General features: G+C 33.8%; 1 protein-coding gene across 4 annotated transcripts in view; it reads left to right on the top strand.

The window, feature by feature from the left end:
- Positions 1–15,000, top strand: part of galene — a 166,592-nt gene that overhangs the window by 140,395 nt on the left and 11,197 nt on the right. For 3 of the 4 annotated variants that reach the window (XM_068393919.1, XM_068393918.1, XM_068393917.1), the window contains exons 4-5: positions 5,714–5,930; positions 10,011–10,148. In XM_068393919.1, the coding sequence (XP_068250020.1) occupies positions 5,714–5,930; positions 10,011–10,148 (355 nt within the window). The remainder of the gene's footprint in view (positions 1–5,713; positions 5,931–10,010; positions 10,149–15,000) is intronic. The other variant, XM_068393921.1, reaches the window with a different exon arrangement.

The raw sequence follows: 15,000 nt of genomic DNA, 5'->3' as shown, positions 1-15,000 counted from the left end.
TATTTGACAGGTCGCGTATACTAATATATATATGTGTATATATATACTGTATATACATATATATATATATATATATATATATATATATATATATATATATATATATATATATATATATATATATATATATATATATATATATACAGTATATATATATATATATATATATATATATATATATATATATATATATATATATATATATATATATATATTGCATGGTTTTCGATATCCAAAATTTCTGGTTTCCAATAATTACATTGTTCTTAAAGAGCAATAGGGATTTTCCAAAATAGAATAATTGCTCTAGACATCTTTACTCAAGCACAAGTGCACTCGCAGTTAAAAAAAAAGTGTGTGTGTGTGTGTATGTATATATATATATATATATATATATATATATATATATATATATATATATATATATATATATATATATATATATATATATATATATATATATATATATATATACATATATATATATATATATATATATATATATATATATATATATATATATACATATATATATATATATATATATATATATATATATATATATATATATATATATATATTATATCCACCGTTGCTAGTCCACTTCGGGACAAAGACCTCAGACATGTTCCACTCGTGTCTGTTTATGGTCTTTCTATGCTAGTCTATACCAGCAAATTTTCTTACCTCGTCAATCCATCGTTATAATTCCTTCTCCCTGCTTCATTTGCAATCTCTAGGGACCCATTCTGTTGTTCTTAATGTCCATCTATTGTCTGCCATTCTCATTTTATGTTCTCCCCATGTCCATTTCTTTTTCTTACATGTTGTTAGAATACCCTCTACTTTAGTTTGCTCTCGTATCCATGTTGCTCTTTTTCTGTATCTTAGTGTTATTCCAATCATTTTTCTTTCCATATCTCTGTGAGTTGTAACTAACTTATATTCTAAGGTTTAAGTAAGGTTCTAAGTTTCTAATGCGTAAGTTGATACTGGTAGGACCATCTGATCAAATACTTTTCTTTTTAGAGATAGTACCATTTTACTTTTCATCTTGCTTTTCATAACCCCGTTTCGTTTACCAACGAGTGAAGACGTGTTTCGCCGAGCTCCGTTGAAATCTCACTTGTGGAATCTTTGAAAAATATTAGTTAATCTCATGGAGAGACTAAATTTAGAAGTGAAATTACAAAATGGCTGGTTGCCCCCAATTTGAATCTACGAGGGCAGACTTGGATAGGATGTGACTGTAAAAGGTTCTACCACAGGAAGTGTGTGTTTATAGAGGCAGAAAACAGTGATGAAGACTCAGGAAAATTGAATTGGATTTGTCCACACTGCGTAGATGAAGCCAGACTAGCCAAGATAGTTTTAGCAAGAATGGAGGAGGAATTGAGAATGAGAGACCTTGATTTATATGAGCGTGGTGAGAAAATCGCTGAATTGGAAAACCAAATTATGGAGCATGCAGCAAATTCTACCCAGACCACTGATCTCATTGAGAAAGTTGATAATCTAGCTACGAATATTGAATCAATTAAGTTAACACTTTAAACACCGATGGACCCAAAACCAGAAAAGAAATGATCTATGCTGACAGAGTTAAGGATAAAAAACTACTGTTTACTAAATCAAGTAATGCACCAACCAAAATCATTGCCAGAATCAAAAGCTTTCTAATAGTCTATAAAGGCCATATATAGTTGATATGGTCAAGCAACTCCTCTAGGAGAAGGGCACTCCAAAATCAAAACATTGTTCTCTAGTCTTGGGTAGTGCCATAGCCTCTGTACCATGGTCTTCCACTGTCTTGGGTTAGAGTTCTCTTGCTTGAGGGTACACTCGGGCACGCTGTTTTATCTTATTTCTCTTCCTCTTGTTTGTTTTGAAGTTTTATAGTTTATATATTAGATATAATTTAATGTTATTTTTTCTTAAAATATTTTATTTTGATTATTTATTACTTCTCTTGTAGCTTATTTATTTTCTTATTTCCTTTCCTCACTGGGCTATTTTTCCCTGTTGGAGCCCTTGGGCTTGTAGCACCTTGCTTTTCCAACTAGGGTCATAGGTTGGCTTGTAATTTTAACAATAATGATAAAGCCTGAAGAGGTTAATTGAAGTTTAGCTGTCTTTCTATTCGGCTTAATATGATCTTTGGAAATATTTTATATATTACTGAGAGTGAACTTATTGGGTGGTAATTTCTTCAGGTCTTTTGTGTTCCCCCTTTTTGTGAATTAGTATAATGATAAAAAAAATTTCAAGCTGTAGGTATAGAGCGTTCTTGCAGAAATTTTGTGAAGAAGAATTGTTTGGTAATCTGTGTTGTCAGGTGTATGAGGACAGAGGAGAATATGTAAAGAATAGGCCAGACTATTCAGTGTGTGTGTAGGCAAAGGGAAAATGAACCGTAACCAGAGAGAAGGATCCAATGTAGTACTGTCTGGCCAGTCAAAAGACCCCATAACATATATATATGTAGATATATACATATATATATGCATATATATATATATATATATATATATACATACATATATTTATACATACAGTATATATATATATATATATATATATATATATATATATATATATATATATATATATATATATAAATATTTGACTAGCTTATGCGACGTATTAAAAATGAGGGTACAATCGGGCACGCTGTTCTATCTTATTTTGTGTAAAGTTCAGCTTCTCTATCTGCAATAGACAGAGTTGTAAAGCCACGGGAACACACTTTGACGTCAGTTAGAGTCGAAGCTGTTTTTCCTTTGAAAGCCCTACTGCTAGTTATTATTATTATTATTATTATTATTATTAATTGCTAAGCTACAATCCTAGTTGGAAAAGCACAATGCTATAAGCTCAGGGGCTCCAACAGAGAAAATAGCCCAGTGAGGAAAGGAAACAGGGAAAAATCAAATTTTTAAGAAGAGAAACATTAAAAAAATATCTCATTTATAAACTATAAACACTTTAACAAAACAAGAGGAAGAGAAATAAGATAGAATAGTGTGGCCGAGTGTACCCTCAATCAAGAGAACTCTAACCCAAGGCAGTGGAAGACCATGGTACAGAGGCTATGGCACTACACAAGACTAGAGATAAATGGTTTGATTTTGGAGTGTTGTGGCTATATCTCTGCTGTATTATTATTATTATTATTATTATTATTATTATTATTATTATTATTATAAGCTAAGCTATAACCTTAGTTGGCAAATCAAGATGCTATAAGCCCAAGGGCTCCAAGGAAAAATAGCAAAGCAACGAAAGGAAACAAGGAAATAAATAAACAAGAGAAGTAATAAACAAGAACAGTGACTTTAAATTAGATTTTTCATAAATAAACTAAAAAACTTAGAAAGAAAAAACAAGAGGAAGAGAAATGAGATAGAACTCTACAGTTTGGCATTACTGTTGTAACACAGATCTCGGCCAGATTGAAGGCTGTTTTCCCTACTATTATTATTATTATTGTTGTTGTTGTTGCTGTAGTTGTTGTTGTTGTTGTCGTTGTTATTATTACTTGCTGAGCTACAACCCTAGTTGGAAAAGCAGGATGCACTAAGGCTGGGGGATCCAACTGGGAAAATAGCCCAATGAGGAAAGGAAACAAGGAAAAATAAAATATTTAAAAAACAATAACAATATCAAAATAAATATTTCCTATATAGACCATGAAAACTTTAGCAAAAAAAGAGGAAGAGAAATTACATAGATTAGTGTGCCCGAGTGTACCCTCGAGCAAGAGAACTCTAACCCAAGACAGTGGAAGACCATGGTACTGTAGAAAGGACATTTCTTTTGGAAGGAAAATTGGTCCCTTTCGATTAACGAATGTGTTGTCCTACTGTGCAAATTTCTGATGCATTCCATTTTCGAATTTTCATCTTCAATTGGATACGTCACTGAAAAACACTCATTTTAATCGAAACCTTACTAGCTATATAGTTACATTAAATTTTATTTCGATATAAACGATTAAAGAATAGTTACGCAAGGAATTGTATTGTATATTAAGCAAATTTACCATTCTCCCATAGCCTCTGTACCATGGTCTTCCACTGTCTTGGGTTAGAGTTCTCTTGCTTGAGGGTACACTCGGGCACACTATTCGATCTTATTTCTCTTCCTCTTATTTTGTTAAAGTTTTTATAGTTTATATATGAAATATTATTTTAATGTTGTTATTGTTCTTAAACTTCCTGTAGTTTTTCTTTATTTCCTTTCCTCACTTTGCTATTTTCCCTGTTGGAGCCCTTTCGCTTACAGAATCCTGCTTTTCCAATTAGGGTTGTAGCTTAGCAAGTAATGATAATAATGATGATAATAATAATGATAATAATAATTAATAATAATAATAATAATAATAATGATAATAGTAGTAGTAATAATAAGAATAATAATAATAATAATAAAATATAATAATAATAATAATAATCGTGTTTATTTGAGATATTAACTTATCGCCCAAGTTCAGTTCTTATCTGTAAATGATTTTAACTCTCTCTCTCTCTCTCTCTCTCTCTCTCTCTCTCTCTCTCTCTCTCTCTCTCTCTCTCTCTCTCTCTCTCTCTCTCTCTCACAGTAATTTTCTGGTTGATGGAACCGGTCCTCAAACCTAATTCTTCAAGTTACGGTTGAATTACTCTAGGCAACTTTTTTTTTTTTTTTTTTTCATATGGATTTATTTCGCGCATTGTGGCATTTGAGGTAATTATACTCTCATGTAATTATCTATTTATTGTGATGCTTAATACTTGTGTATTCACTTCTCTCTCTCTCTCTCTCTCTCTCTCTCTCTCTCCTCTCTCTCTCTCTCTCTCTCTCTCTCTCTCTCTCTCTCTCTTGTATAGTGCTTGTTTCTCAAATATATCTCTTATTTAACTGTGGTAATATTTTTTTTTATACATTTACAATCTTTTTTTATGAATTAGTTTTGAAACATGAATAAAAAGATCGATAGTATTTATGGACAAGATTTTTTGCTGGAAATCCTTAAAAAAAAAAAAAAAAAATTAATATCGTAATATTTTTGTACATTTTCCAAAAATTGATTAACCAGTCATATATAATAGTTAATACACAAGCTATTATTATTATTATTATTATTATTATTATTATTATTATTATTATTATTATTGTCAGCATTAATAATAAGATTTTTTTCTTGTAATCCTTAAAAAAAAAAATTTTTAATATCGTAATATTTTTGAACATTTTCCAAAAATTGATTAACCAGTCAATTATAATAGTTAATACACCAGCTATTATTATTATTATTATTATTATTATTATTATTATTATTATTATTATTATTATTATTATTGTCAGCATTAATAATAAGATTTTTTGCTTGAAATCCTTAAAAAAAAAAATGTTTTTGATTATCGTAATATTTTTTTGTACATTTTCCAAAAATTGATTAACCAGTCATTTATAAGAGTTAATACACCAGTTATTATTATTATTATTATTATTATTATTATTATTATTATTATTATTACGAGCTAAGCTACAACCCTTGTTAGAAAAGCAGGATGCTATAAGCCTAAAGACTTCTAGTATTATTATTATAATACTACTACTACTACTACTACTACTACTACTACTACTACTACTACTACTACTACTACTACTACTACTAATAGTAATAATAATAATAATAATAATAATAATAATTATTATTATTATTCCCCAGGCTACGGCCACATAGCGCCCAAAACCGACTGGGGTAAGGTCATCACCATCATCTACGCCATCCCGGGCGTCCCACTCATGATGCTGTGCCTGGCGAACATAGGAGACGGCATGGCGCACTCCTTCAGGTTCCTCTACTGGAAAGTCTGCTGCTACGCCTGCACCAAGAGGCCGAAGAAGAAGAGAAGAGTGAGGCACATGAGGGGCAGCTCCAGAAGGTGAGAGAGAGAGAGAGAGAGAGAGAGAGAGAGAGAGAGAGAGAGAGAGAGAGAGAGAGAGAGAGAGAACTTTTGATTTAAGTAATGAAATGAATATGTATAGGCGTATACAAACGGAGAGAGAGAGAGAGAGAGAGAGAGAGAGAGAGAGAGAGAGAGAGAGAGAGAGAGAGAGAGAGAGAGAGAACTATATTGAATTCTGAGGGAATCTTCGAAAAGAGGGAAAATTTGATTTAAGAAATAAGTTTAAAAAGTTTAAGGTGTATACAGAGAGAGAGAGAGAGAGGAGAGAGAGAGAGAGAGAGAGAGAGAGAGAGAGAGAGAGAGAGAGAGAGAGAGAGAGAGAGTAACCTGACTTTAGAATTGAATAAAAGATTTCCTCAAATAACAGGAAGCACTGTATCCTCATGAATACGAGAGAGAGAGAGAGAGAGAGAGAGAGAGAGAGAGAGAGAGAGAGAGAGAGAGAGAGATTTTGCCAATTGCTTAGAAAGTTGCTAACGGTAATGTTGACCTGCTTAGATTCTGGGTGACAACGTAAACAAAACGCCATTGTTGTGGTCAACAAGAAAATTGGAGAATGTTCAGGCATTGATATCCGTGAGAGTCTTGAAGTATACAGTAGTATGACTTCCTCGTAAGTATTGAAGCGGTCAATGGCAGTGCCCGTGGTGGTGTTTTCTTTGAGAGTTTCTCTTATTTTCACTGACAAGGATATTTTATTATTATTATTATTATTATTATTATTATTATTATTATTATTACGAGCTAAGTTACAACCCCAGTTGGACAAGCAAGATGCTATCCAAGGGCTCCAACAGGGAAAATAGCCTAGTGAGGAAAGGAAATAAGGAAATAGATAAACTATAAGAGAAGTGATTAAAAATTGAAATAAAATATATTAAGAATAGTAACATTACAATTAATCTTTTATATATAAACTATAAAACCTTAAAAAAAATCAAAAACAAAAGGAAGAGAAGTAAGATAGGTCAGTGTGCCTGAGAGTACCCTCAAGCAAGAAAACTCTAGCCCAAGACGTAGGAAGACCATGGTACAGAGGTAATGGCACTCTCCAAGACTGGAGAACAATGATTTGATTTGGGAGTGTCCTTCTCCTAGAAGAGCTGCTTACCACAGGTAGAGAGTATCTTTTACCCTTACCAAGAGGAGAGTAGCCACTGAACAATTACAGTGTAGTAGCTAACCCTTTGAAGAATTATTTGGTAATCTCAGTGTCGTCAGGTGTATGAGTTCAGAGGAGAGTCTGTAAAGAATACGTCAGATTATTCGGTGTATGTGTAGGCAAAGGGAAAATGAGCCGTAACCAGAGAGGAGGATCCAATGTAGTACTGTCTGGCCAGTCAAAGGACCCAATACCTCTTAAGGATACTTTAATTCGTCATCAATGCCGATTGCAAAAATAGTAGTTCTTGGATTGTCGAAGTTCTAGGTCTCCGATTGTGAAGTTTGGAGTAGTCTTACTCTGGTGAGAGTCGGGGTACGTGTGGGTGCATAACTGTCTTGAATATTTAGCCGATATTTTGTACCGGTCGCGTACACTATATTTAGTGTATCTGTTTTGATATAAATAGAGTAAATTTTTAAGTTAATATCAATGTTTATTAGCGAGGCAGATTTGCACCGACTCGCAGCGGTGCCCTTTTAGCTCGGAAAAGTTTCCTGATCGCTGATTGGTTGGACAAGATAATTCTAACCAATCAGCGATCAGGAAACTTTTCCGAGCTAAAAGGACACCCCCTGCGAGTCGGTGCAAATGCGCCTCATTAAAAGAAATTGATTATAGAATGCATTGAAAAAAAGTTTAAGAATCTTGAATATTGCTTGAAAGTAGAATAATTAGCTTTTATGAGGACCTGGAGAATAAACTGATCTCAAGACTGAGGTAGTTTGAACGTGAGATGAGTTGTGATGGCCGATGTGGTAACGTCCCTGACTGGTGAACGCCAGACTGGGGTTCGAGTACCGCTCAAACTCGTTAGTTTCTTTGGCCATTGGAACCTCACCATCCTTGTGAGCTAAGGGTGCGAGGTTTTTGGGAAGCCTGTAGGTCTATCTGCTAAGTCATCAGCAGCCATTACCTGGTCCTCCTTGGTCCTAGCTTGGGTGGAGAGGGGGCTTGGACGCTGATCATATGTATATATGGTCAGTTTCTAGGGCATTGTCCTGCTTGCTAAGACGATGTCACTTCCCCTTGCCCGCCATTCATGAGTGGCATTTAAACCATTAAAAGCCTCGAATAGAATAATTGATTGTAATTATTATTATTATTACTTGCTAAGCTACAACCCTAATTGGAAAAGCACGATGCTATAAGCCCAGGGGCCCCAACAGGGTTTGTAACCAATCAGTTGATATGGAACTCCAGTAGGTATGCCCGGAAAAAAAATCATGGGGAAAAAAAAAAGAAAAAAAGAGGAAGGTGTAAACCATATGCGTATTCAGAATATAGAATTCGTATCATGTCTTAAGTTTCCATAGAGTATATCTAACGTTAATACTTACTGGTGTTACGATATTAGTTACAATTTTCATCCCCTGAAGAAAAAATTGGAAAAACTTTCGTGAGAATTCAGAGAGAGAGAGAGAGAGAGAGAGAGAGAGAGAGAAGAGAGAGAGAGAGAGAGAGAGAGAGAGAGAGTGAGTATATATATGCAGATAAGCCATATATATTTTTTATACATTAATGTCTGGATTCTCTTAACGACCTCGGGATCAGAGCCCCAGGCGAATGGGTTCGATTCCCGGCCGGTCAGAAGCTATTGTCTTTGTGTGATTTCGCCTGGGGTTCTGATCCCGAGGTCGTTAAGAGAATCCAGACATTAATGTATCAAAAATATATATGGCTTATTAGAATATGAAAAACACGTCTAAATGTGCAAAATTTATCATATATATATATATATATATATATATATATATATATATATATATATATATATATATATATATATATTATATATATATATATATATATATATATATATATATATTTATATATATATATATATATATATATATATATATATCTATATATATATATATATATATATATATATATATATATATATATATATATATATATATATATAGATATAGATATAGATATATATACATATATATATTTATATCTATATCTATATCTATATATATATATATATATATATATATATATATATATATATATAGATATATGTATGTATGTATGTATATACTGTATATATGTATGTATATGTATATATATATATATATATATATATATATATATATATATATATATATATATATATATAGATAGATAGATAGATAGATAGATAGATAGATATCTCAATATGTGGTCGAAACTTGAACATCTGTTAATTGGTGTCCCTCTTCCAATGATAATAATAATAATAATAATAATAATAATAATAATAATAATAATAATAATAATAATAATAATAATAATAATAATAATAATAACTTATTCACATCCCTTATCGGTGAGATAGATACATTAGGATAATGGAGACTAAGGTAACAGTAATTCCTATCTCATCCTCCTAATAGACTGTACCATAATCTTTGACCAAACAGTCTTTAAAAAAGCCAGGAAAACTCCACACCGACCTGCGAGGCTTACAGGCTGTATGTACTGTATACCTTGCCCCTAGGGTATAGTAGGCAGCCTGGAATACAGGTTCATTTTCTTTTCGATGTGATGTTTTGCAGTCACAAACATTTTTATATCCCCCCCCCCACAAAAAGGAAAATTTTATCTGTATGTCTGCTTTATATATGTGTATGTTTGTATACGTGTGATAAGCCATATAATGTGTTAAGTATTTATTTGTTAAGCTTACTGTATTGTTTACAAACACATGTTTTAACACCCCCCCTTTTCCTTTTTTTTAATTTGCAGCATAGTTTTAAGCTTAGCGTTAATGCATGCCATTAAGTGATGAGTTAGCTCTTAAGCATCAAGCTTACTCTCAGGACCATTCATCACCATTTAGCACCACTTAGCACGCCTCTAATAAGTAGTTTGGGTATCAATCTCCCCCCCTGGGGTATTTGCAGATACCCATCTCAGCCGGGTTCGGGCAGAATAAGGTCGTCTTCCTTCAGAAGATCAAACAGAGCGTCGGAGAAATCAGCTGACTCTCATCTGAGTGATTCGGCTTTCTATACGTCTTCGTATTCGGAGCCTGAATACAAGTGAGTATTCCCATGAAGAGGGACATTCAGTAGAGATGAAAGATAGAAAGAAATTAATGTTTTTTTTTTTTTTTATTTGTCTACTTGATTTGTATAATTTAGTCTTCATTTTCCGCCATTTTGTTTTAATATGTATCTTATTGTTCTCTAGTCTTGGGTAGTGCCTTAGCCTCTGTACCATGGTCTTCCACTGTCTTAGAATGTTGGTTAATTGCTCGAATATGAGTTTTTTTTAATTTTAATTTGTATAATTTAGTCTTCATTTTCCGCCATTTTGTTTTAATATGCATCTTATTGTTCTCTAGTCTTGGATAACAAACAATTCCTCTTCACTACTGCACTGCAATTGCTCAGTAGCTACTTTCCCCTTGCTAAGGGTAGAAGAGACTCTTTAGCTATGGTAAGCAGCTCTTCTAGGAGAAGGACACTCCAAAATCAAACCATTGTTCTCTAATCTTGGGTAGGGTCATAGCCTCTTTACTATGGCCTTCCACTGTCTTGGTTTAGAGTTCTCTTGCTTGAGGGTACATTCGGGCACACTATTCTATCTTATTTTTCTACCTCTTGTTTTTTTAAAGTTTTTATAGTATATATAGTAAATATTTATTTTAATGTTACTGTTCTTAAGATATTTCATTTTTCCTTGTTTCCTTTCCTCGCTGGTCTATTTTGCCTGTTGGAGCCCCTGGGCTTATAGCCTCCTGCTTTTCCAACTAGGGTTGTAGCTTAGCAAGTAATAATAATAATAATAATAATAATAACAAGTGAGCAAGTCCTGAACGCGGACATGGTCCTCGTAGAGGACATACCTCCGCCAAGGTGACCTAGAGCGCCATATGTCCTAGAATCATGAATTGATGTGACTTCGACCTTCACATGACCTTGACCTTCACGTGACCTTCAAGTGACCTTGACCTTCACGTGACCTTGACCTTCACATGACCTTGGCTTCAAGTGACCTTGATCTTCAAATGTACTTGACCTTCACGTGACCTTGACCTTCAGGTGACCTTGACCTTCACGTGACCTTGACCTTCACGTGACCTTGACCTTCAAGTGACCTGCTTGACTTTTGACCTTCAAGTGATCTTTGTTCATTTGCCACTGATACTTAATATGACATTGATATAATGCACCAATATGACCTTGACCTTTGACCTTTATAAATTTGAACATCACCCATGGGTTGCGCCTGGACTAGGACTTCCCTGTTGGCTTATGCAAAAGTCAGTGCTTTATTTCTGTCTCTTGATATGGCCACTTATGTCATAGTGACACCAGTGACCCCTGTGACCTTGACCTTGGGGTGACCTTGACCAAAATTTAATCAGTTCTTCCATACACATTGGGGAACTACTTGGCCAAGTTTGAAGTGATTCCGTGTAGAAATGTGGCCTCTACGTTGTCCACAGACAGACAGACAAACAGAGAAACAAACAAACAAACCGAACCGAAAACATAACCTCCTGGCGGAGGTAATAATGCCTTAGCGTCTGTACCATGGCCTTCCACTGTCTTGGATTAGAGTTCTCTTGCTTGAGGGTACATTCGGACACTTATCTTATTTCTCTTCCGGTTTTTTTTTTTTTTTTTTTTTTTAGTTTATATATGGAAGATCTAATTTCATGTTATTGCTGTACTTACAATATTTTGTTTTGATTGTTTATTGCTTGTAGTTTGTTTATTTTCTTGTTTCCTTTCCTCACTGGACTATTTTTCCCTGTTGGAGCCCTTGGGCTTATAGCATCCTGCTTTTCCAACTAGGGTTGTAGCCTAGCTAATGATAATAATAATAATAATAGTAATAATAATAATCATGATGATGATGATAAAAATAATAATAATAATAATAATAATAATAGTAATAATAATAATAACAATGATGATGATGAGGATGAGGATGATGATAATAATAATAATAATAATAATAATAATAATAATAATTGAATTGCTGTGGGATGGTACAGTTGGCTCCACTAATTCCGATACACTTGTCAGGAAGCTAAGGACACGTCAGTGTACCAGAATTAATGAAGCCAACCGTACCCAAATATCGTATCCTTGCTTAGGGCTAGAACACAATCTGAAGGAGTTGGATGGACTAATTGTTAAATTGATAGTCTGGAAAGACTAACATATGATGATAATTCTAAAGCATAACAGTGAAGCAAAAAAAAAAAGAAGAAGAAGAAGAAGAAGAAGAAGAAGAAGAAGAAGAAGAAGAAGAAGAAGAAGAAGAAGAAGAAGAAGAAGAAGAAGAAGAAGAAGAAGAAGAAGAAGAAGAAGAAGAAGAAGAAGAAGAAGAAGAAGAAGAAGAAGAAGAAGAAGGCGGCGGCGGCACAGGAACGCACAATGGGAATATTACTGATTTCGCCAGATACAACCCTAGCTGGAAAAGCAGAATGCTATAAGCCCAGAGGCTCGAACTGGAAAAATTGCCCTGTGAGGAAAGGAAACAAGGAAATAAGAGAAGTAATTAACAATTAAGATATTCTAAGAAAAGTAACATTAAAATGAATATATCATATATAAATTATAAAAACTTTAAGAAAATAAGAGGAAGATAAATAAGATAGAATAGAGTGCCCGAGTTTACCCTCCAATAAGAGAACTCTGACCCAAGACAGTGGACGACGATGGTACAGAGGCTATGGTACTACCCAAGACTAGAGAACAGTGGTTTGATTTTGAGTGTCCTCCTCCTAGAAAAGCTGCTTACCATAGCTAAAGAGTCTCTTCTACCCTTACCAAGAGGAAAGTGGCCACTGAACAATTACAGTGCAGTAGTTAACCCCTTGAAAGAAGAACTGTTTGGTAATCTCGAGTGTAGTCAGGTGCATAAGGACAGAGGAGAATATATAAAGAATAGGCCAGACTATTCGGTGTATGTGTAGGCAAAGTGATAATGAACCGTAACTAGAGAGAAGGATCCAATGAAGTACTGTCTGGCCAGTCAAAGGACCCAATATCTCTCTAGCGGTAGTATCTCAACGGCTGACTGGTGCCCTAACCAACCTACTACCTACAAAGAACCATAGAAATTTTACGAACAGAAAATAATGGGGAAGGTTAAGTTATGAGGGAACAGAAGGCATGGACTTGTTGAGAGAATGGAGTTTTGGATTGGAAATAAGAGGTGGGGTGGGTCTTTTTCATTAGGAGAATATGGTCAACATAAATGTTTCTCATGAAGTAAATTGTTTCCCCCACACGTCTTTCAAATTAATGAATAAAGAAAATAAAATAGGTTTGAATTGTGGCTCGTCGGTCCAGGCAAGATTTAATGGGATGTTATTATTGTGTCTCATTCCTTTTCATGGAAGCCATTAAACCATTAATGTATGCATCAGCAACTTGCTCGCTGCCTCCTTCAACATTCAAAATATAATTAGATAAATGTTTAAAAGTACTTACGTTAGCTGCTTTCGAGTGCTTTATTAATTTTTTTTTTTATTTTGACTCAAACCCATTTTTATGCCAGACCAGTCACTCTCCTGTCTTCATATTATGACACACTGCTTCCAACATATGATTTTTTTAATTGCTTTCAACAAATTATTCATACTATATGTTCTTAACATCCTAAACACTTCCTCCTATCGAGTTTTGTGTTGTTATACTCCCCACATATCTGTTCCTTAACAAAGACGACTTCATCCAGATACCATCTTCATGATCTAACATTATTTTGTGGTTTCCTATATCATTCCTTCTTTCACCTTCCTTGTTATTAAACAGAATTCTAAAGTGTGCCATCCCAAGTAGTAATTAACAATATTCGTCTATAATTTTTCCAATTACCTTCATCACCTTCATCTTGTACATTGAAACAAACATCCATCTTAGTTGTTACTTTGGAAAGTTTCGCCCATTCAGACATACCTTACAAACCCTGGTCTGCTACCGAGTCACAATATCACTGCTACTGCAGCATCTCGCTTGTTATCCATCATCACCTGGTGTTTTTCTATTCTTCATCCTCGTGATTTCCTATCCTACACACTCATCAGTCACTTCTGCAAGCATTCTCAACCTTGCCCCTCCCCGTTTTCAATCTTTCTTATTCAGCTCTGCTTTTCTCCTATCCTTCACACCTAACATATATTCAAATTACTCTATTTACACTTTAGACAACATCTCTTCATTTGCATTTTTCATTTTAAAATCCTCTTGTTGAATTAGCATTTTTCCTAATGGAACTTATTTTGTTCCCATAAATTTCTTGTTTATACATTTCTTTTTATTCATAGTATTAATTTTTATATCATAATTTCTTGTTGACTACACTATCTGTGCTCTGTATGTCTGCACATGATTTTTTATGACAGACAGATTCCCCTCAAATATTTTTTTCTTTTATACTGAATGTTTTACTTCTTCGTCCCAAACTTCTTTTTAGTTTATTTTCCTACCTCCTGTACCAACAAACACTTCCTGTTGTCCTTACAACCAAATCTATTCCCTCTGTCTCTTCATCTTCAGCCCCAACTCAATTTATCCTGATGTATTCTAACTTAATTCTTATAGAATTCACTTGCCTTGATTACATTCACAGACACACTTCCTTTCTTCTCCCTCCACATTATATTAACATTGAATGTTGCCTTACCTAAATAATTTTCAGATAACTGTCTGCTCCTCCTCCCATCATGACATCCATCTATTGCTCATCTTATGTTAAAACTTAATCTAATAACCTCTTCTCTTTGCCATTTTCTATTTTCCAAGCATACTTATAAATACACTTCAAATAATCAAGAACCCTTTTCAAGCACATTTCTACAAGACTCAAATATCATTTGAAACAGGAATACCATAACAATCAACTATACCATCTCTCGCTTTAGCCTAC

This window comes from Palaemon carinicauda, chromosome 19 (assembly GCF_036898095.1).
Source record: "Palaemon carinicauda isolate YSFRI2023 chromosome 19, ASM3689809v2, whole genome shotgun sequence".
NCBI classification, from domain to species: domain Eukaryota; kingdom Metazoa; phylum Arthropoda; class Malacostraca; order Decapoda; family Palaemonidae; genus Palaemon; species Palaemon carinicauda.
This window is presented reverse-complemented; position numbering and strand designations above follow the sequence as displayed.